The 21486-nt window shown below is 47.9% G+C and overlaps 1 protein-coding gene across 1 annotated transcript in view; it reads left to right on the top strand.

The window, feature by feature from the left end:
- Positions 1–21486, top strand: part of FLVCR1 (feline leukemia virus subgroup C cellular receptor 1) — a 123626-nt gene that overhangs the window by 9342 nt on the left and 92798 nt on the right. The window contains 1 exon segment of the mRNA XM_030196048.1: positions 8650–8770. Coding sequence (XP_030051908.1) covers positions 8650–8770 — 121 coding nt within the window.

The raw sequence follows: 21486 nt of genomic DNA, 5'->3' as shown, positions 1-21486 counted from the left end.
CTCGTCAACAGCGTGTGACTCAGCAGGCCCCTGCGGCTCCCCAGCAAAAGCAAGGGGCAGACTTTTGACTGGCTCCAGCAGAGCATAGCCGAAATCCAAGTGTCTGTGCCGGACGATCTGCCGGTCGGGGGGAGGTTAAAAGTTTTTCACCAAAGGTGGCCTCTCATAACCTCTGATCAGTGGGTTCTCCAAATAGTCCGCTGGGATACTCCCTCATTTGGTTTCCAAGCCTCCAAATTGCCCACCGGGAGCTCAATCCTTCAGCTTCCAGCACAAGCAGGTACTTGCAGAGGAACTCTCCGCCCTTCTCAGCGCCAATGTGGTCGAGCCCGTGCCACCCGGGCAAGAAGGGCTGGGATTCTATTCCAGGTACTTCCTTGTGGAAAAGAAAACAGGGGGGATGCGTCCATCCTAGACCTAAGGGCCCTGAAACAAATATCTGGTCCGAGAAAAGTTCAGGATGCTTTCCCTGGGCACCCTTCTTCCCATGATTCAGAAAAACGATTGGCTATGCTCTCTGGACTTAAAGGATGCTTACACTCATATCCCGATACTGCCAGCCCACAGACAGTATCTTTGATTTAGTTTGGGAACACGGCACTTTCAGTATTGTGTGCTACCCTTTGGTTTCGCCTATGATTCAGGAAAACGATTGGCTATGCTCTCTGGACTTAAAGGATGCTTACACTCATATCCCGATACTGCCAGCCCACAGACAGTATCTTTGATTTCGTTTGGGAACACGGCACTTTCTGTATTGTGTGCTACCCTTTGGTCTCGCCTCCACGCCCAGGGTGTTCACAAAGTGCCTGGCTGTAGTGGCGGCATCTCTACGCAGACTGGGAGGTCACGTGTTCCCTTACCTGGACGATTGGCTGGTGAAGAACACCTCCGAGGCAGGAGCTCTACAGTCCATGCAGATGACTATTCGACTCCTGGAGCTACTAGGGTTTGTGATAAATTATCCAAAGTCCCACCTTCTTCCTGTTCAGAAACTTGAATTCATAGGGGCTCTGCTGGATTCTCAGACAGCTCGTGCCTACCTTCCGGAAGCGAGGGCCGACAGTCTTCTGTCCCTTGTTTCCGGGGTACGAGCGTCCCAGCAGATCACAGCTCGGCAGATGTTGAGATTGCTTGGCCTGCCTTCACATGAGATCAGCTCAATGGACCCTAGCGTCTCAGTGGTACCAAGCTGCTGGGGACCTAGAGGACGTAATCTTGCTGTCCACGAGTTTTCTTCAGTCCCTCCATTGGTGGACAGTTCGGTCCAATTTGACTCTGGGACGTCCTTTCCAAATTCCTCAGCCATAAAAGGTGCTGACGACGGATGCGGCTCTCCTGGGTTGGGGAGCTCATGTAGATGGGCTTCACACCCAAGGGAGTTGGTCCTCCCGGAACAAGATCTACAGATCAACCTCCTGGAGTTACGAGCGGTCTGGAACGCTCTAAAGGCCTTCAAAGATCGGCTGTCCCATCAAATTATTCAAATTCAGACGGACAATCAGGTTGCCATGTACTACATCAACAAGCAGGGGGGCACCGGATCTCGCCCCCTGTGTCAGGAGGCCTTCAGAATGTGGCTTTGGGCTCGCCGGAACAGCATGTTCTTCAAGCCACGTATCTGGCAGGCGTAAACAACAGTCTGGCCGACAGATTGAGCAGGATCATTCAACCTCATGAGTGGTCACTCAATTCTCGAGTGGTATGCGAGATCTTTCAAGTGTTGGGCACACCCTTGGTGGATCTCTTTGCCGCTCAAGTCAATCACAAGGTCCCTCAATTCTGTTCCAGACTTCAGGCCCACGGCAGACTAGTGTCGGATGCCTTCCTCCTACATTGATGGAAGGGTCTCCTGTATGCCTATCCTCCCATACCTTTGGTGGGGAAGACTTTGCTGAAATTCAAGTAGGATCAAGGCACCATGATCCTGATCGCTCACTTTTGGCCGCGTCAGATATGGTTCCCTCTTCTGTAATTGTCTTCCGAAGAACCGTGGAGATTGGAGTGTTTTCCGACCCTCATTACTCAGAACAAGGGGGCGCTTCTGCATCCCAACCTCTGGTCCTGGCTCTCACAGCCTGGATGTTGAGAGCGTAGATTTTGCCTCCTTGGGCCTATCAGAGGGTGTCTCCAGAGTCTTGCTTGCTTCCAGGAAAGATTCCACTAAGAAGAGTTACTTCTTTCTATGGCGGAGGTTTGCCGTCTGGTGTGACAGCAAGGCCCTAGATCCTCGCTCTTGTCCTACACAGACCCTGCTTGAATACCTTCTGCACTTGTCCGAGTCTGGTCTTAAGACAAACTCTGTAAGAGTTCATCTTAATGCGTTTAGTGCATACTATTACCATGTGGAAGGTAAGCTGATCTTGGGACAGCCTTTAGTTCGATTCATGAGAGGTTTGCTTTTGTTAAAGCCCCCCGTCAAACCTCCTACAGTGTCATGGGATCTCAATGTCGTTCTCACCCAGCTGATGAAACCCCCTTTCGAGCCACTGGATTCCTGCCATCTGAAGTACTTGACCTGGAAGGTCATTTTCTTGGTGGCAGTCACTTCAGCTCGTAGTCAGTAAGCTTCAAGCCCTAGTAGCTCATGCTCCTTATAACAAATTTCATCATAACAGAGTAGTCCTCCGCACTCACCCTAAGTTTTTGCCAAAGGTGGTGTCGGAGTTCCATCTGAACCAGTCAGTTGTCTTGCCAACATTCTTCCCCCATCCGCATACCCGCCCTGCTGAACGTCAACCTGCACACATTGGACTGCAAGAGAGCATTGACCTTCTATCTGGAGCGGACACAGCCCAGAGACAGTCCGCCCAATTGTTTATTTGATCCCAACAGGAGGGGGGTGGCTGTCGGGAAACGCACCATTTCTAATTGGCTAGCAGATTGCATTTCCTTCGCTTACGCCCAGTTTGGGCTGACTCTTGAGGGTCATGTCACGGCTCATAGTGTTAGAGCCATGGCAGCGTCAGTGGCCCACTGAAGTCAGCCACTATCGAAGAGATTTGCAAGGCTGCGACGTGGTCATCTGTCCACACATTCACATCGCATTACTGCCTGCAGCAGGATACCCGACGCGACAGTTGGTTGGGCAGTCGGTACTGCAGAATCTGTTCGGGGTTTAGAATCCAACTCCACCCCCCTAGGCCCATTTTTATTTTGTTCCAGGCTGCACTCTTAAAGTTTAGGTCAATCTCAGTTATGTCCTCGCCGTGCGAGGCCCAGTTGACCAATGTTTTGTTTGTTTTGAGTGAGCCTGGGAGCTAGGGATACCATATCAGTGAGAACAAGCAGCCTGCTTGTCCTCAGAGAACGCGGAAAGCTACATACCTGTAGAAGGTATTCTCCGAGGACAGCAGGCTGATTGTTCTCACCAACCCGCCCGCCTCCCCTTTGGAGTTGTCTTCCCTTTTCTTTGTCTTTGCTATTACTGGACTGACAAACATGAGCGAGTTTGGGTGGGAAGATGGTCGCGCATGCGCGGTGTGCACGCGAGGGCTAGCAAACGTCTTTGCTAGTGAAGATCTCCGATTGAAGGGGCTGCCGCGGACGTCACCCATCAGTGAGAACAATCGGCCTGCTGTCCTCGGAGAATACCTTCTACAGGTATGTAGCTTTCGCTTTCCGGAAATGGTGATCGCCATTACGGCATAATGTAAGCCACATTTGAGCCTGCAAAAAGGTGGGAAAATGCGGGATACAAATGCAAATATACCACAGCATTCCACAAACAAAAAGGAGCAAGTTCCCACATACCATCCTTTACTTTTGATGTATGCACAGGAAAAAAAAAATGCTCCTAGGTTCCAACCTAATTAAGATTTTTTTGTTAAAATCCTGTGTACTTATAAATAGAAACCCTGAATGTTGAGCACCTGATTCTCATAACATGTCTGTTGTGGTGGTTCTTTACTAGGTGAAAACATCTATGCACAAATACAGTGCCTGCTAGGGAGTCCCTATAACCAGCCCTCCAAATGACACACTGATTACAATTTAGAACAAATTAGTACTCTGATGAAACCGATACTTCCTCTGTGCACATCCATAAGCTGCACAAACTAGGATGTTTGAAAAAACAAGTGAGATCAAATAAAAATGCTACCAACAAAGAACAACAATGGATGCAGCAGCTAAGTTTGTTTTGGGGTACAGGGGTGACGGGTTACGTGGGGGAGGTGAGGCTGAGCTTCAGTTTTTTGACGACATGCAATCTCCTGTTCTCATCTAGCCTCCTTGCCTGAATCCATGTGCGCCACCATGGACATTCCCCACATATGGGGAAGCTGCTCTTGTCAGCCGCATGAGCAGCACCGCAAGACTCATCTGGCCTCTTGACCATCATATCCAGAGACTGCTAGGAGGTAGAATTGCTCATTTCCACATCACTGTGGTGGAGAATGCTAATGAATTGCAGGGTTTAATTGCTAATCTGGGCCGGAGTTCCGTTTTCATGCAGCCATGTTGTCTGACATCACTGGAAGTCTCTGCTGGTTTTTAATTTTTTATTATTTATCATTTTACTTCATTACATTCACATGTATAACATAAATGTAAGGGAAAACAGAAATTGATATTAAAAAAGAAAACATTTTCTCCCACCAATATATGTTATATAATCGTCCACAACTGGGAGATCCAAGATCAGGAAAACAATCTCAAAGAAAAACTCAAAATGGTTAATCTTACAATTCACTTTTTAACTGGTCTTTAATTTCTGATGTGTTTACTGCTTTAAAATCTCCTCATATATTTTCTGCACTGGATAATGTTATAATAATAGTAGTATCCTCTTGCCCTTGTCTTTCCCAAGTGGGTAATTGTAGGGACCTGTGGTAGCCCAGGACATATCTTAAGAGGATTTATTCTAGCTCAGTATAAGGCTAATTTTAAAATTACTTGTCCGAAAGCTAGAGCTGGAAGAGCAGGAAATATTGTGATTTGTCTGATTCATCCTAGTGGCTGTAGAGATATAAGTTGTTAAGAACATATAATACAGAGTAGACAAGCTACCTCAAGGCATACCTGTGCCCTGGTTTCAGATAGCAGTAGCTCTCAAAGGTACTTTCATCCTTCTGTCTTACTAAAGTAGTTGAAATCCAGTTTTCTTAATCTGGAGGACACTTTTTTCTTAATACTGTGCTTTTAAGTACACTTGAATGAGAACTCATTATACAGTAGATTATAGATTTAAGACAGCACCTATTTACCTCACCAGCTGTAGGCACAAGAGTAAACGAAGCAGAAAACGCTGTATAATGTAATCAACTAGAAACCCTACCAAAGGATAGATTTAGTCAAGCTGGCAAACAAAGGAGGCTCTGTGGTAGATATGGACACTGAACTCTCAAACAGTAAATTAATTTAACAAAGAGCCCACACAGGAATATGCAGAACAGAAAAATTCAATGACCACATTTCCAAAGCCCATTAGTCATAGCTGGATAAAGTACCGTGTTTGCTCTGTCATTCCACTTGAATGCATGGAAATGATGGTCAGGGTTTTTTTTCTTTAAAGAAAACTAAGATGTCTTTATTGGATTAAATGTTAGCTCCTTTTTACGTAATATTTTTGGACTAGTGACTAAGTACGTCTTAGAAAACCTATGTGCTATTGATACCCTATGTACAAAATAGGTACTGTATACAAGATGTAAACTGCTTTTATTATAAGCACAGAAAACCCATAGTCCTGCCCCCCCCCCCCCACATCATTTCTAGTAGATAGGACACAACAAAGTAATAGAAAATAATGTCATAAAATAGATCAGCTCTGTCATACCAACATTAGATTAATAAAAACAAAATAATAAAAGAGATCTCTAAAAAAGTGTGTGGGGAGAGAAGGAGACTGCTCAATTTCTCAGGTCAACTGAATGCCGCTTAACTGATTAAGGATTGATCATAGTATAGGCAGGCCAAAATAAGTTTTAAGATAACTTTTAAATTTGATAAACGAAAGTCTGGACCAAATATATGGTGGAAGGGCATTCCACAAAAAACAGTTTCTGGTTTATACTTAGGGGCTCATTTTCAAAAGCACTTAGCCTTACAAAGTTCCATTGTAACCTATGGAACTTTGTAAGGCTAAGTGCTTTGAAAATACGCCTCTTCGTGGGCCTTTTTAGGTGCTTGGTGGCTCCAGACTGGCCCAGGCACCCATGGTATGCGGATCTGATCCATTGGCTGGGTTGACCAGCCGCTGTGCCTGTCCGCCTGGTGCGGTCTAATGCATCAGAGGCCAGTTCCCATGGAGGATCCCTCCCCTTTTGGTCTTACAGTCTGGCTCTTGAGAGGGTGCACTTGAGAAAGAAAGGTTACCTAGTCAGGGTGATTTCCACAGTGCTGCAGGCACGGAAATGTTCCACTTCCATGGCCATAAGCGCAGGTCTGGCAAGCCTTTGAATCATGGTGTTCCTCTTTGGGTATTGCAGTGACCTCAGCCTCGGTGACTTCCATCTTGGCCTTTTTGCAGGATGGCTTCGATACATCTTTGTCCCTGAGCTCCTTAAAGGTTCAGGTGGCGGCCTTAGCCTGTTTTTGGTGCCGACATCAGGGCTCTTCACTACCTGAATGTGGTGCGTTTTCTCCAGGGAGTTAACCACCTACAGCCTCCACATTTGCCGGTCACCCTCTTGACATCTTAACCTGGTTTTGCACTCGATCCAGCAGCCTCCATTTTGAGCCCCTGGATCGTCTGTCCTTGAAAGACCTTGCATTGAAGATGGTATTTTTGGTTGCCATTGCCTCAGCGAGATGAGTGTCAGAGCTTCAGGAGTTGTCCCTGCGTATGCCTTGTAGCGCTATAGAAATGCTAAATAGTAGTAATAGTAGACCCCTTTCTCCAGTTTACAGAGGCAGGGGTATGCATTTGGATGGTGCCACCCTTTCTTCTCCTAAGGTGGTTTCACATTTTCACCTTGAATCAGCCACTTTTTTTTTTCCCAGCCTTTGCTGGGAGGACTAACTATCTGAATTCCAGGCCTTGAGGTGTCTCGATGTGCAGCCATTCTTTGCGAGTGTCTGGAGGTCACCAATGACCTTCCATAATTCTGATAATTTTTTCAACCTCTTTGTGGACTGCAAAAAGGGGGAGATAGCCTCGAAGGCAACAGAGGCTCGTTTGCTATGAGAGGTGATATCTTCAGCTTATATCGCTGCGGGGGAAACCCATTTCTTTGTGGGTGAGAGTGCATTCTTGCCAGGCCCAAGAGACTTCTTTTGCCGAATCCCATTTGATTCCATTGGAGGAGATACGCAGGTCGGCCGCTTGGGCTTCAGTGCATATTCCTGTAAGCATTACAGATTGGACGAGGTGGCACGTCAGGACGCGGCCTTTGGGGTCTCTGTCCTGGCTACTGGTATTGCAGTGTCCCGCCCCACATGAGGACTGCTTTGGTACATCCTACAAGTCTCTGGATTGATCTGTGGGAAGCTATGGAAGGTAAAACTAGTCCTAACCTGATAATTGTCTTTCCATTAATCCCAACAGATCAATCCAGAGGCTCACCCTGTGTTTTTCCTTGTTAATATTTGGTTTGTTGTACTGTTCGGTTCCAGGGTTGTGAGACAACTTTCTTAATTTGATTCATTACTGCATGCCTCCTGTGATGTGGTAGAGAAACTGCATGATCATTTTAGAGGCAGGAGAGAGCTTCTCTGTTGGATTTCTTGTGGTTCCAATTGCTTTGGTATCGATAATACTGAGGTTAATCAGGCTGCATGTGACCTGATATAGCAAACCTCAAATGTTCTCTCTATCTCCACCTGCTGGCAGAGGGACATAACCCACAAGCGTCTGGATTGATCTGTTGGGACTAATGGAAAGAAAATGATCAGGTAAGGACTAATTTTACCTTACTGTGTGCTCTTGGGTCTTTCTGGTACCTTATCTGCTTCTAGATGGAAACTGCTTAAATCTGCATTTAGAAAGGACAGCTGCACAATCTACTAATTGTATGTTCCTCAATTGTAGAGGTATTTTATTAACTGCTGTGAATACCTTGTTGGAGAACTAGCGGTATACAAAACAGAATAGAATATCTGTGTACAGGATATTGTCATGAACTTGTGTGTTCCAGATGTTGGCAGCACAGACTGACTGACTTAGCTCAACCAGAAGCAAAATGTTTGTCTTAATTGCCCTTCAGTATATTTTGTAAGAAATTGTGTAATTCGATAATGATTTTAACCTTTGGGTTTCTGAGTCCTGTATTTATTTTTCTTCAAAAGGTTTGCTGCAGGCATGGAGGGAAAATTATCTGTTTGTTAAAATTCCTGAACTGTGTAAACAGCCTGAATATTGGCAGTTATCCTTCAAATCATCCCAACACACTGCAAGACTTTCAGCCAGCCTTATTGGTTTACTTTGTGGAAGATGTTTTGTTTAACTCTGAACCTCCTTGAATAGAGGCCATAGTGAATAGAAGAAAACAGTAAGATAAAGTTTCAGTGGAGAAAGAAAGTTCAAGCGAAAGAAACGTGTTCTCGGTTGTCAAGTTTGGAATGTGCCTTATGTATTATGGGAATAAATTTGGAGCTTCAGTCTTCCACTGCTGTATTAAAATTTGTCAGAAATTGTGCATATCGATAAAATGTTGATCTTTATATTTGCATATTTCTTGCTGACAGGATCATACCTTTTGTTTACAGTTGGGCTCAGCTATTGGCTTTCTCCTACCACCAGTTTGGTTCCAAAACACAGATGACATGGAACTATTGGGGCACAACATCAGCATCATGTTCTATGGATCAGCAGCAGTTTCCACTGCCCTTCCTGCTAACACTTCTGTGTAAGTGAACAAACCGTGGCAAACATGCATCATGGAATCCTCCATGCGTTCGAAGGTTGACTGTTACGGAAATGTGACCACCAGAGCTGTTCGTTCACATATGACGGAAAGAAAGTGTGTGCATATATGTACATGTTTCTCAGTAGTATTTAGTTTTGTGCAATAGAAATCATAGGATTGCAGAAAGATCATTTTAACCACTCACTACTGTTAAGCACCCCTCAAACTAGTCTGAAACCACTGTCCTTAGCTTTGGTACGAGATGTCAGCCCTTTGAGTGCTTGAACATGCCTTCTATTAGACTCCTTTAGTGTCCAGAGTGGGGTAGCTAAAACTAAAGTTTAGCATATATTTGCAGCTGCAACGTTTTTAACACCTACCCATCATACCTACTTTTTCTGCTTCTTTCCAGTGCTTTTCTGGCTGTTAGGCATTTATTATTTTGTAAGTGATGGGATTGTACCAATTACTACCCCAGTATAGTCTTGGGTATGTATATGATTAAAGCATACTTCACCCTTCTGGTATGTTAGAGTATTTATCCTGTGGCTGCTAACTAAGCATTAAACTTCATGACATCTGTACTGCATTAGTGCTCCTCTTCCCAAAACCCACTCAGGTCCCTAAGTCTACACCAAAAGCCATAAAATTGCCCATTGTATAGGATTTCTGAAGACTGGTAGGACCTAGTTTTGAGACAAAGGCAGTTCATATCATCCCATCAGACCAGTCCAGAAGCTTGTGTTTGTGCCATAAGAACATGAAACGTTGCCATACTGGGTTAGACATCAAGCCCAGTATCCTGTTACCAGCAGTGGCCAATCCAGATCCCAAACCATCCTACCATCAGATGGAGGACTGAGAACCTAATGAGTTGTGATGTATTAGCTTTAGAATCCTTTGCAGCAGCTTGACTAGCCAGTATTTCTCAGTCTCCAGCAGGTAGTAGGTCTTACAATCCTGTGCAGTCTGCAGTGGTCTGGTAGGGAATATTTATCACTTATTTTCTTGCAAACAAGAAATAGAAAACAGGGGCTTAAGCTGAGAGACTTAAGTACTGAACTTATCTTTTGATTGGGGTGTTGTACCCAGAGGTTCCTGATTTCCCCACCCCCTTTCCTCTCAGCCACCTCTTCTTTTCAAGGGTGGTTAGTTTTTGCCTCTGAGTTCCTTGTACCAGGACTTCTTGAGAGTACAAACTAACTAACTATACAGTTCGAGACAATTTAGTTTTTCTCTATTAAGCGGGATTCTTAAGATTGGCCACAGCTGGAAAAAAAGGGAGTTAGCCTTGTGTGGAAATAATGTTACTGTGAATGATTGAGAATTTTTTTGTTCTGTCTGAGTTTTATTGTTCGTAAACCTTAATTTCCGCGCCACATGAAAAAGGAAAGAAGAGGTTTGTGTGTGTGGAACGCTGTGTGCAACTGACACTGTACCTTCTGTTTTGGGAGATGAATCAGTGTTTTTGCAGTGCTATTCTGGTTGTAGTTGGTTTGCCCAGGCAGGTGAGCCCTTTTTGGTGGAGCCTTTTTCAAACTCCTTGCAGCCTGTCCCTGGCTTGAGTAGAAATGCTCCATCACAGCTGTTCTGTCTTGTTGGATTTTTCAGCCCTGGGAGGGTTGGGTATGTCTTCTAGTTTAGACTTTGTTTAGTCTTTCTCTCTGGAGTTCATTCTTTTGTTACATAAAGCTTGCTGTGTGGGGGAAAGGGATGCCCTCCCCTACCTTGAGGAATACTACAGCTCTAGAACTTTCTATGGTGAACCCTGCAAAACATTCTAGATTAGATTTAGACCAGGCTTTGAAGAACTTTGGATTAGTACTCTATGGTGAGGCAGAGATTCAGGATGTATCTGCAAGAGGAGCAGTTAGAAGGCCGGGAAGGAGAATTTTTGTCTGAACATGGGCAGGTTCCACCAGGGGAGGATCCTTCAGTAGTCTGCACTTTTCCTAAGGGAGAAATTGAGCAAGATTTTTGTCTACTCTTAAGATTTTGGTGGAATGCCCTCTCATCCCTTCCTCCTTTCAGGACCCCTTGCTGGTAGGGATCTTTAAGTCATATTAAAGCTTTCCCTTTGCCCCGCCTCCCTGCATTTCACTAAATTGGTTGCTAGGATTCTAAATTTGACAACAACGGCAGCTCTAAGGAAGTGTCATTGCGCATATATCACCCAAACTCAGTTATTTAAAATGGATGGTGTTGATTCTACGATCTGTCAGAAATGTGCTCTGTACCATAATTCCTTTTTTCATGCTTTTTTGGGAATGTTCAAGGGTTGACAATTTTGGACCCAGGTTGTTCGTTATTTAGAATATCTTCTAGTGTTGCCTATACCGTTTTCAGCTGCCGTTTTTTTTTGTTAGATAAATATGAAGTGTTCTTTTGCAGAGCAGGGGTGGTCGTATGCTTCTCCGTAAGGCAGCATTCCATTATGTTCATTCCCATTATTCCAGGACGAGTGGGTAGTTATGTCCATTGACCAGCAGGTGGAGATAGAAGATACTGAGGAGCTGAGCTGCTAGCAGGGAGCTATGTAGTGGTTCTCAGTTCTGTATTTTCTATCTTCAGCAGGTGGATGGACAGACTTTCTCTGGTTCTGAGGCCTTGCTCCTGGTCCAGTTGGTCAACTGGTTCCCAGTTGAGCAGACATACCTGTTGTTGCTGGGTCCCTGTCGTTCCTTCCCCCTGGGGTGTTCTGCGCCTTTTCCCTGTTTTCCCTCTGTGTGAGAGCCTGCTCAGTGACCAGTCTACTCAGAAGATGAGTAGTCGCAGGCAACACAGTGAGTCTAGCAGGCCGGTGCTGCTGCTGCCATGCACTGCTCTGAAAGGGGGGGTGACTGTCCCTGGGTAGCGTGGACCCAGGGTGGTGGGTCCTTTCTGCTGTGTTTCAGGCCTTGGGACATCGATGGGAGCACTGTGTGTCAGTGCTACTAAAAAAATAAATAAAACCACGGACAAAGTGGAGGAGCAGTTTAATGATTAGATCCAGTGGAGTGAGAACCAGGGGTGCCTGGTTGAAATCTCACACAGCTGCTCATTGAGGTCTTTGGCAAGATACAGACTGTGATTGCCTCCGAAGACAGAAAACTGCGTAATCTACCTGAATGTAAAAAAAAAAAAAGACATTTCCTTGTCATTAAGCAGATGAAGCCATTACGTATGGGTTGTGTCCATCAACCAGCAGGGGGAGATAGAGAGCACTCAACTTTTCCACAGTGCCTCATGGCCCAGCCAGCTCCACTGCCAGTGTTGCCAGGTGGGCGGTTTTCCCGCCCAATTGGGTGGTTTTCCACGACCCGCTGCGGGAAATTTTTTGCCCGCGGCGGGTTGCGTTTTTTTTGGGCTTGTTTTGGGGTCTTTCGGTGGTTTTTTAGTGGTTTTTCGGGCCGCGGGGGCGGGGCTAGTGGCGTTCTGGGCGGGGTTTGTGACGTCTGGGTGGGGGCCGATGGCGGTGGAGGCGGGGCCGATGACGGTGGGGGGTGTCAGGGGCGGGGTTTGACTTTGGGCTGGTTTGGGTGGGAAAAAATTTTCCACCTGGCAATCCTGTCCACTGCCTCTTCAGTATTCTCTATCTCCCCAAGCAGGGTGGCTGCAGCTTCTTCGAGCTCCATCAAAAATCTGCCTGGGGGGTGGCTCCTGGCTTGCCAGTTGTTAGCTGGGTGTTAGAGGCTATAGCAGCTTCACTTTGAAGGCAAATAGGTTAGCCCTTTCCCTGCCTTACCCATGCCCCAGTGGATGTGGACATATTAGCTTGCTTTTCCCTGTCCTTTCCCACTCAGTGGATGCAGGCACACTGGTTCGCCTTTCCCTGCCTTTCCCACTCATCTGAGCCTCCGGAGTTCTTATTACCTCTGCTTTCCTCACAGCGTTAAAAAAAAAAAAAAAAAAAAAAAAATGGAACAGAGGTTTTCCTTTGATTCTTCTATGGGACTGGAGCTGTGATACTCGGTCCGGTGGGGTAAGAGTGTTTTCTAACTCCTCCGGGGTGGGCCCGCGATCTGGGCGTTTTTGGCGCGAAACCGCCATTTTGAATTTTCCCGCCGTTTTCGGCGATGGCTGCAGAGAATGTAAAGCGCTGTTCCCGGTGTGGCAAGCGCAAATCAGCAGCGGGCTCTGTAAATCGTGCTGTACAGGCTTAAGAGCCGGCCTGAGTATGGCGAGCGATGATTCTTTTCGCTCAGAGCTGGCAGCGGACGCCATTTTGAATTCTCCGCATGGCGCGGCCTCCGTAGAGACGTAGAGCCCTGAGCCCGGGGGGGGGGGGGGCCTCGAATTGAGGCTATTCAGGGAGCGACTAGCCTGGGACGGGATCTGGGTGCCCAGGGCGAGTTTTTCTCCCCTGATTTTGTGTTGTTATTGCATAAAGCATACATGCTGACAGAGCTCTCACTCAAGGGTCGTCTGAGGCCCCAGAATCTTTTGGGCAGTTGCACCTGTTGGATGTGCGCAGGACTCTGCTGCAGTATCTGCAAGTTACTATCTCTTTCCCTGGAGGGGTTCACAATCTAATTTTGTACCTGACGCAATGGACGGTTAAGTGACTTGCCCAAGATTACAAGGAGCAACAGTGGAATTTGAACGGGGCACCTCAGAACTTCACTTGCCGCAGCTGCGGGAGAACCCGCTTGACTCTGCCCCGGCACTCCCAGCGCTACCACAACGTAAGCATCACCGTACCACCCCTGTTGCTGGAGGTCGAAAACGGGAAAAACTGCTAAAGCACTGAGAGCAAAAGAAAGCAAAAGAAATGTAAAGTAATACCCCAGTGCAGATAATTGAGTCAGCCACTTCTGTAAACATCCTGCTGCCTGAAGCAGCGCCCACACTCTCCCAGATATAGTCACAGCCTCAACCAAAAAACTAGTGAAGTGCCAGTTTGCCTATCGGTTTTTTTTTTCACCCACTGCTGTGAGGAAGAATGGAGGAAATAGCTGGAGAGGGGGGGGAAGGGGTGGGGGAGGGACCTGGCACCACCAAGTGTACCACCTAAAGTCAGCACCGTTCAGCCAAGACACACCCAGGTTCAACTGAACTAGGAAACACAGAACAGGAGCCACCATCACAAGACCAGGAGTCTGGTACAGTCCTACACCTTCAGGACTGACCTTTTACCTAGTAAGGAGAAATTAGGACTTACCTGATAATTTTCTTTCCATTAGTTCTTCACACTATTCCAGGACGAGTGGGTAGTTATGTCCATCGACCAGCAGGTGGAAATAGAACTGAGCACCACTACATAGCTCCCTGCTAGCAGCTCAGCTCCTCAGTATCAGTCCTCAAGCAAGGAAGAAAGAACGCCCAATCAGGCGCATAGTCAGCAACCAACACATCCAGCCCCAAGAAACATCCGAAGACAAGGTCTCTGGAAAACAGGATACAAAGACCGTGCACAGAGCCACCAATTAGGGCATCGAACCACGGGCTCCTGGAATAGTGTGAAGAACTAATGGAAAGAAAATTATCAGGTAAGTCCTAATTTCTCCTTCCATTAGGGTCATTCCCACTATTCCAGGATGAGTGGGATGTTCAAAAGCTATCCCTATGAAGGTGGGAAGCCGAACCTGCCACAAGCAGAATTGACACCCCAAATGCAGCCGCTGCCTGCGTGGCCCCCACTATACCGTCATGCTACTGAAGGAAAGCAGAGAAGCCCATGTCTCTGCCCTACAAATATCCATCAGAGAAGACAATGAAGCCTTTGCCCGAGATGTCACACGCCCAGGAGTGTGCGCCTTCCAACACGAGGAGGAGAAGAGCCTCCCAGAATACAAGCAGAGACCACAGTCACCTTCATCCACCTGGCAAAGGAAACCTTGGAAGCCATGAGACCCAACTGCTGTTTACCAAACTGCACAAAAGGTCTATACGAAAGGCGGAAGACATCGGGAACCTCGAAAAAACAGAAGAGAGCCCTGTGAAAGTTCAGAAGCCTGCAAGAGGAATATAGACAACTAAATAAAAAGAAACCAAGCAAGAAGGACGGTACTGCCCGAAACGAGACCCCGCCTTCAAAACAAAGAGAGAGAAAGGGTCCTAAGAAGAAGCCTGAAGTTGCAAGAAGCAACAGGCCAACGGAAGTTCTACGTGAGAACTATCAGGATCACCTAGCGACTGGGCACAAATGGAGAGTGCTGCAGCACCTGAAGGACCAGCATAAAATCCCATTCGGAAAAGGCACGCGAAGGGCAGCGTAAGCGACCCACACCTCTCTGAAAACGAATCACAACCAGAAGAGCCACTAAAGAATAGGTCTGCCCAACGACCCTGAAAGCAAGCTAGGGTTGCCACTGGAACCCACAAGGAACCCAGCGCTAGCCCTTGATACTCCCTCCTGCAAAAATGCCAAGAAATGGAGGGAGGAAGTAAAGTACTGGCAGGCACCAAGGAAGAAGAGCGCTTCCTAGCCTGCAGCAGGGAAGCCAGGACTGAAACCATAATCCTTCTTCCTCAGCCAAGCCCTCTCAAGGGCCAGGCCATAAGACCAAAGGGAGAAGAATCCTCCATGACCACCAGGCCCTAACAGAAGAACCTCGAACTTGAGGGAATCGCATTAGCTCCCCAACTAGGAGCTTCACAAGATCTGTATAGCACTAGCGCCATGTCCAGGCTAGAGAACAGGAGCACTGTATCCCGAAGTGTCTCCCACTCTCTCCCGAACTTCAGCACGAGGTAAGGCGTACAGGAGTCCCTCGCTCAAACACAAACGCAGCAGGGTGTCCAGACCCAGAGTTCTCTTCCCTGTGACGGCTGAAGAACTGAGGACCGGTGACATAGGAATAGGCCAAGAGAACCAAGCCCCATCGACACATCAGCAGCTGTAATGGCTCGACCGACAGCTCCCAATCGCTGGAAGTCCGAGCGTGCCTGCTAAGAAGGTCGGTTCCCACGAGAGGAACCCCTCAAAACCGCCGAAAGGCACAACAGGTGTCTCTCTGCCCCGGCCATTAACCAGTTGGGCTCCAGAGTCAGCAGACTGCTAGGAATCCCCCGCTAGCTAGTAGAAGAGGCTAGTGCCATAGCAATGGCTGAAAAGGCCCAAACCAAAGCATTCCCAACAGCGTGGAAAAAGCCTCCAGAGCTTAGCGCACCCCTCACAGCTGCAGAGGGCCAATGCGCCTCTACTGGAAACCAAGAGCTGTGCCAGGAACACTTGTAAAGGGCCCCCCCAGCCCAAGAAACTATCAACCATAGACCCCACTTCCCAAGGTAGGAGCGGGGCGGTCCTCCACTGCTGAAGCCACAACCACCTCAGGTCTGTCTGACCGCCTGGGTCAAAGAAGCCAGAGCTTCTGTTTCCTTCTGCTTTATTATGAGAAATACTAACTGGCCAAGGAGCATTCCATCCTATAAGACAGCTCAGTGCAGCTCTCTTTCTGCACCTTCTGGTAGATGGTCACAACCCACAAGTTTCTGGATTCATCTGTCCTGAAATCGGAGACCAGGAGCTGAACAGGGCCCTATAAATTGGCCGCATCCAAGAGTAAGGTACCACTTCCAGGGCCGCTGTCACAGAACCAAGGAGCTGCACAAAATCCCAGGCTGGAAGCTGGGAACGAAGCAGAAGCGAAGAATCCAGTGTGCTAACTTAAAGCACCGTCCCTCTGTGAGAAACACTCAAGCTCACAGGGAATCGAAAAGAACACCTAGATGCACCAAGTTGGTGTGCTGGTGCCAGCTGCCCCCCACTGAAATTGAACACCCAAACCAGAAAAGAAAAAAACAAAACAGGAGGCGAACCATTGTTGAAGGAGCCTCTACACAGGCTTGGGAAGAGGAAGCTCGGATTAGGCAGCTGTCCAAGTGCAGGAGGAAACGAAACCTCCGTCTCCGCAGAAAAACCGCTACATGCACGACCTAGAACCAGGGGACACAAGATGAAGCTAGAATATGGCAGATTTGAAACAAACAGGAAAAGTTTTTCTTTACTCAGCATGTAGTTGGACTCGAAACTCGTTGCTGGAAAATGTAGTGAGAGCAGCTGGCCTTACGGAGTTTAAAGGGGGTTTGGATAGATTCCTGAGGGAAAAGTCCATTGAACATTATTGAAAATTAATTTTTTTAATGGGTTTTGCCGGGTTCTTTAAGCCTGGATTGGCCACTATCGGAGACAGGATGCTAGGCTTGATGGACCCTTGGTCTTTTCCCAGTATGGCTGTGCTTATGTTCTTATGAGACCAAATGGCCGGGACTGGAATTGGAAAAGAACTGCAGAAGCAGCCCCAAGAGGGGAAGGTAATTATGCCTACCTGGTCTCAAGAGCAGGGACAACTATCTCTCTCTGAACAGACAGGAGCACAGGGTCACCATCCGAAAACGGACACCAGTGGACCCCTAGAGATCCCAATTGGGTTGCATTGCTCCCATCTTCCTGGGAACCTCAAAATAGGAGGAGAACCAACCAAACTGTGCTCGGCGGGAGGGACTGGAACAAAGCAGCACCACAACTGAGCTTCTGCTCTGAGCTGCCAGAGGGCCCCCGACAAGGAGATTGTAAGAAGAGAGGAGCTACCGGAGGGGAGAACTCCAACTGGAAGCCATCTCCCAGAATAACCAACACCAGAACTGAGGAAAAGGTAGACCACACATCCCGAAAGGCCTGAAGCAGCCCCCTGTAGGCCCGGAGGGACCATCCGGTCTGGCTATATTGGGATTGCCGGGAGACAGCAGCCACTCACTCTGAGTGCCCTGCCGGCTCTCCGTTCCCGAAACTGAGCCCTCTGGCCAAAGGTCTGACGATCAGACCTACACAAGGAGCAGTCATGAAACAGGGCACCTGCTGAGCCCACAAGGGAAGCAGAAGAACAAGGAACGTCTCCTGGAGGACGCTGGGGCCCCGCTCACCCAGCTCCTGAACCAAATTGCTGAGGTCATTCCCAAAAAGAAATGTGTCTCAAAAAGGTAACCTGACCACGCAGGCCTTTGAAGTGGCAACGGCCACCCACGCCCGCAGCCAGAACTGACGCCTCTGGAGAGCGTCAAAGACATGCCTGTGGCTGAAAAACTGATATACACAGTGGCCATCAGACAGGCTAAGCCCGCCTCCATCCAGGCAGCCCAGGACTGCCCCAGGAAAAAGGACTGCTGATGTCACTGCAAACAGGCCTATGCCAGCAAAGGGCTACAAATAGAAGCCTGCAGCTCCAAAGCAGTCACCTCAAGGTGTGCTGGAAAGCCCGTTTTGGCTTCCTATCTAGCAGATCCCTCAAGGCAAGGCCGCCAACCACTGAGAGAGTAGTACTCTAGGTGACTGCAGACACCGAGTCCAACTTAGGTAAGGAAACATCTCCTTCTGGCACCAGAGAAAAAGGACAGGCCACGTTCCTCCCAACCTGTAGGCCTGTGTCAGACACACTCCACCTTGCGGCAAGCAGGACTCGAATGTCCAGGTGAATGGAGAAATAACCTGGACGGTCCCCTGAGGCTCTTCATAAGGCTTAGCCGCCTGACTACCTTCCGGAAACTCCCCAAGGAGCGCTGCAAATGCCTCTGAAATCAGGGGGCCGCCTCCTAGCAGTCCAACAGCAGCGAAATCTGAGACTAAGTCTCCACGGGGCAGCAGTTGCGATCCCCCTGGGAACAGGCAGGGATATCCCCATCTCCTCTCTCCCCCCAGAGCTGCTGGAGAAAAAGCTCCTAGCACCAGCCCAAGGCCCGGTGCAGCAGACGAAAGGTTGGCCCTGGCCCTGGCCCCCCCCCCCCCCCCCCCCCCCCCCCCCGAAGGGACCTCCACCTACACAGTTTCTGGATTCGTCTGTTGCTGACGCTAAGGAATCATAATTTCTTTAGTCACAGCAGATGAATCCAGAGACCCACCCTGTATTTTTCCAGTGGCTCTTTTCAGTTAGTTATCTCTGTTAGACCGTGTTGCTACATTTTAGATGACCTGTTGTCAGTGGATTCCATGTTGATAGTTTTTTACTTTTCTTTGTGGAGAAGGAGAAATGTGTTAATTCTGTTTCCTTCTGCTTTATTATGAGAAATACTAACTGGCCAAGGAGCATTCCATCCTATAAGACAGCTCAGTGCAGCTCTCTCTCTCTCTCTGCACCTTCTGGTAGATGGTCATAACCCACAAGTTTCTGGATTCATCTGCTGCGACTAAAGGAAAGAAAATTATCAGGTAAGACACAATTTTTGGTCTGATTTATTCTAAGTACCACTTTAAATTTTTCTTTGTCTGGTTTCCTTTGCGGCTTTAGTTTCATTTTGTTTTTTATGGCTGCGGAGGCTGTAAATTTCTGCTCACGCTACGGAAAGAGCATGGCAGCACCGTGAGGCTTGTTTGATGGCTCAGGACGCATTGGATTCGGTGTCAGAGATGGTGGGGGGCTGTCGGGTTTCTGCGCAAAGCAGCCTTCTCCCTTCCCCTCTCTCGCTCTGCTGGCACCCTTGGCCATTTTGGGTCCCTGTGACTCGTTCTCCAGATTAGTGCTCCTTATTGCTTGTGCAGGAATCTGTTTTGGGGGGCCTTTTTCACCAGAATTTGTGCTTGTTATGCACTAGGCATATTTACTGAACAGGTCTCACCCTGATGCTGGGGCTCTGCGTACTTCAGTCTCTGCAGCCAGACCCCTCCTCAAACAAGAAGCTGGGTTGGAGCTAGGTGCTGGTTCTCTTCCTCCTGCTCCCTCTGAAGGGGGTCTTTCTACAGCTGCCTGAGGAGATCGAGGAGGGGGAGATTCTGAATTTAGCGGTATATAAGATCTAATTTAAATTTAATTGGGTTGAATTGAATGTTGAGGTGGATAATCCACAGTGGTGCGGGGGTTTCACAAGGAGGAACTGTCTTCTTTCTATAGCATCCCACAGATCAATACAGAGACAAGTGGGTTATGTCCCTCTTCCAGCAGGTGGAGATAGAGACAAAGCCAGCGCTCTGCCATTGTAGGGTATACAGTGCAGCAGCCTCACTTTCCGTATTCTCTCTATATCAGCAGGTGGATGGACATATCCTGTGCAGCTCTCTGGATTGAGACTTGCTCCTAGCCTGTTTCCACAGGATTAGTTGAGCTTGGGGGTTGTGGCTGTACTTGGCCACTGTGGAGTACACCTGGTGGTGCCAGGTCCCTCCTTTACCCCTTCCCTGCCTCCTGTCCATGATGGCATTCCAGTTCTCTGTTGCTGTACTCCTGCCTCTGGCGGGGGGGAGGGAGAGGAAGAGCTGGGACTATCCTTGCACCTTTTGATGCATTTTCTCCATTGCTTTGACAGGAGCATTATGGTACTGGGTGAGTTTTCCCTGTTAATGTGTCCAGGTGGTTGCTGTTTGCCTTTCTGTGGTAGCAGTTCTAGCCAATGCGGTCAGGTCTCGCTGCGCATGCTCATTAGTTTTGGCTGGTCCAGGCTGTCTCATGGTTCAGCCAAGGGGAGGAGCATCGCGGATTTGGGTGGGCTCAGGACCTGTTTGCTCTCCTGCAGTCGCCATATTGATTTGCTTGCTTCAGCTATGTTTGAAAGAGAGGGGAAAAAAAAGTGCGCAGACGGTCTCTGGGCCACATCTAGCACTGCTAGGCAGTTCCCATTCTGCACTGCGAGCAGGTTTTTGCCTTCCCCCGGAGGGGCACAGTTGTTTACCGGGGGTTTGGAGCTTTGTATGGTATGGCTCTGCGGCCCGGTCTTCCGCATTTTTTGTCCTCTGCACCAATGTGTATGCTAGGGACTTTAGTCAGTTTGTGCAAAAAAGAATTGGGGACACCTAATTGTTTTGGCGGGTTTTCCAAGGCACCCCCTCAAGGCTTATCTCCCACCCCTTCCAGGGATGATTTTCTTTATTTTTTTGCCTCTTTCTTGTGTGATGGGCTTCTGCTATTTTAAGATCACTGGAGTTGTGAATATTGCTAACAGTACTGTTCAGCGAGTGGCTATATTTCTTAGCCTCAGCTTTCACAGGCTCTTTTGAGCGGGTCGGCTTTTCTGCGGGTCTGTTCTCTGTTTCCACATCTCCTACCCACTCGGTCCCTTTTGGTCAGAGTGCTGGCTCCTTGCTAAATTAAAACAAAAACCGAAACATACCCAGTATTATCCTGGAGCGATAAATTTGTAGACGCTGGCAGTTGCATTAGCAAAGTGTCTCAACCACATTTTATTTTACTTCTTTTAGCCTCTTGGGCGCTTATCTTCTCTTAACTGCGGATTTGCAGCGCTGCCATTTTTGTGTTCTACCAATAATAAAGCGGTAGCACTGGTTACCTGGAGCACACAGCCCCTTGTGTTCAATCACCTGGCAGTTATTGGTGGAATTTTGGTTCAGTCCTCCGTGCTGTTGAATTTGCCTCATGGGACCCACAGATTCCATGAGTTCAGTGCTGGTTTCAAGCTCGTGGGCGGCATAGCAGTGAGCCCCCCTTTCCATGGACTATATTGCTGGGTAGGGAATCAGCGTTTTTCTTAGTGACTTGGTTTTAGTTTTCGCTGTGATACAGTACTTCAGCCGCAGTATCGATACCCTAATTTTCTTTGCTATGCAAGCTATGTGGTATTGGCAGCGTCATCCGATGTTATCTGTAGTGACATTATTCTGGTAGTTTTAAGCTAGTTACTCTGTATCCTGCACTGTGTCTTTCTCCTGCTTAAGGGCAGTGCCTTGGTAACCTGTGTGGTACCAGCACAGTCTATGCTGAGGATGGCAGGCTCTGGTCTGGTGGCGCAATTTACGCCATTGGCACTAGCATCATTAAGGATATATTGTAACGTT

The sequence above is a fragment of the Microcaecilia unicolor genome, chromosome 3, assembly GCF_901765095.1.
Source record: "Microcaecilia unicolor chromosome 3, aMicUni1.1, whole genome shotgun sequence".
NCBI classification, from domain to species: domain Eukaryota; kingdom Metazoa; phylum Chordata; class Amphibia; order Gymnophiona; family Siphonopidae; genus Microcaecilia; species Microcaecilia unicolor.
This window is presented reverse-complemented; position numbering and strand designations above follow the sequence as displayed.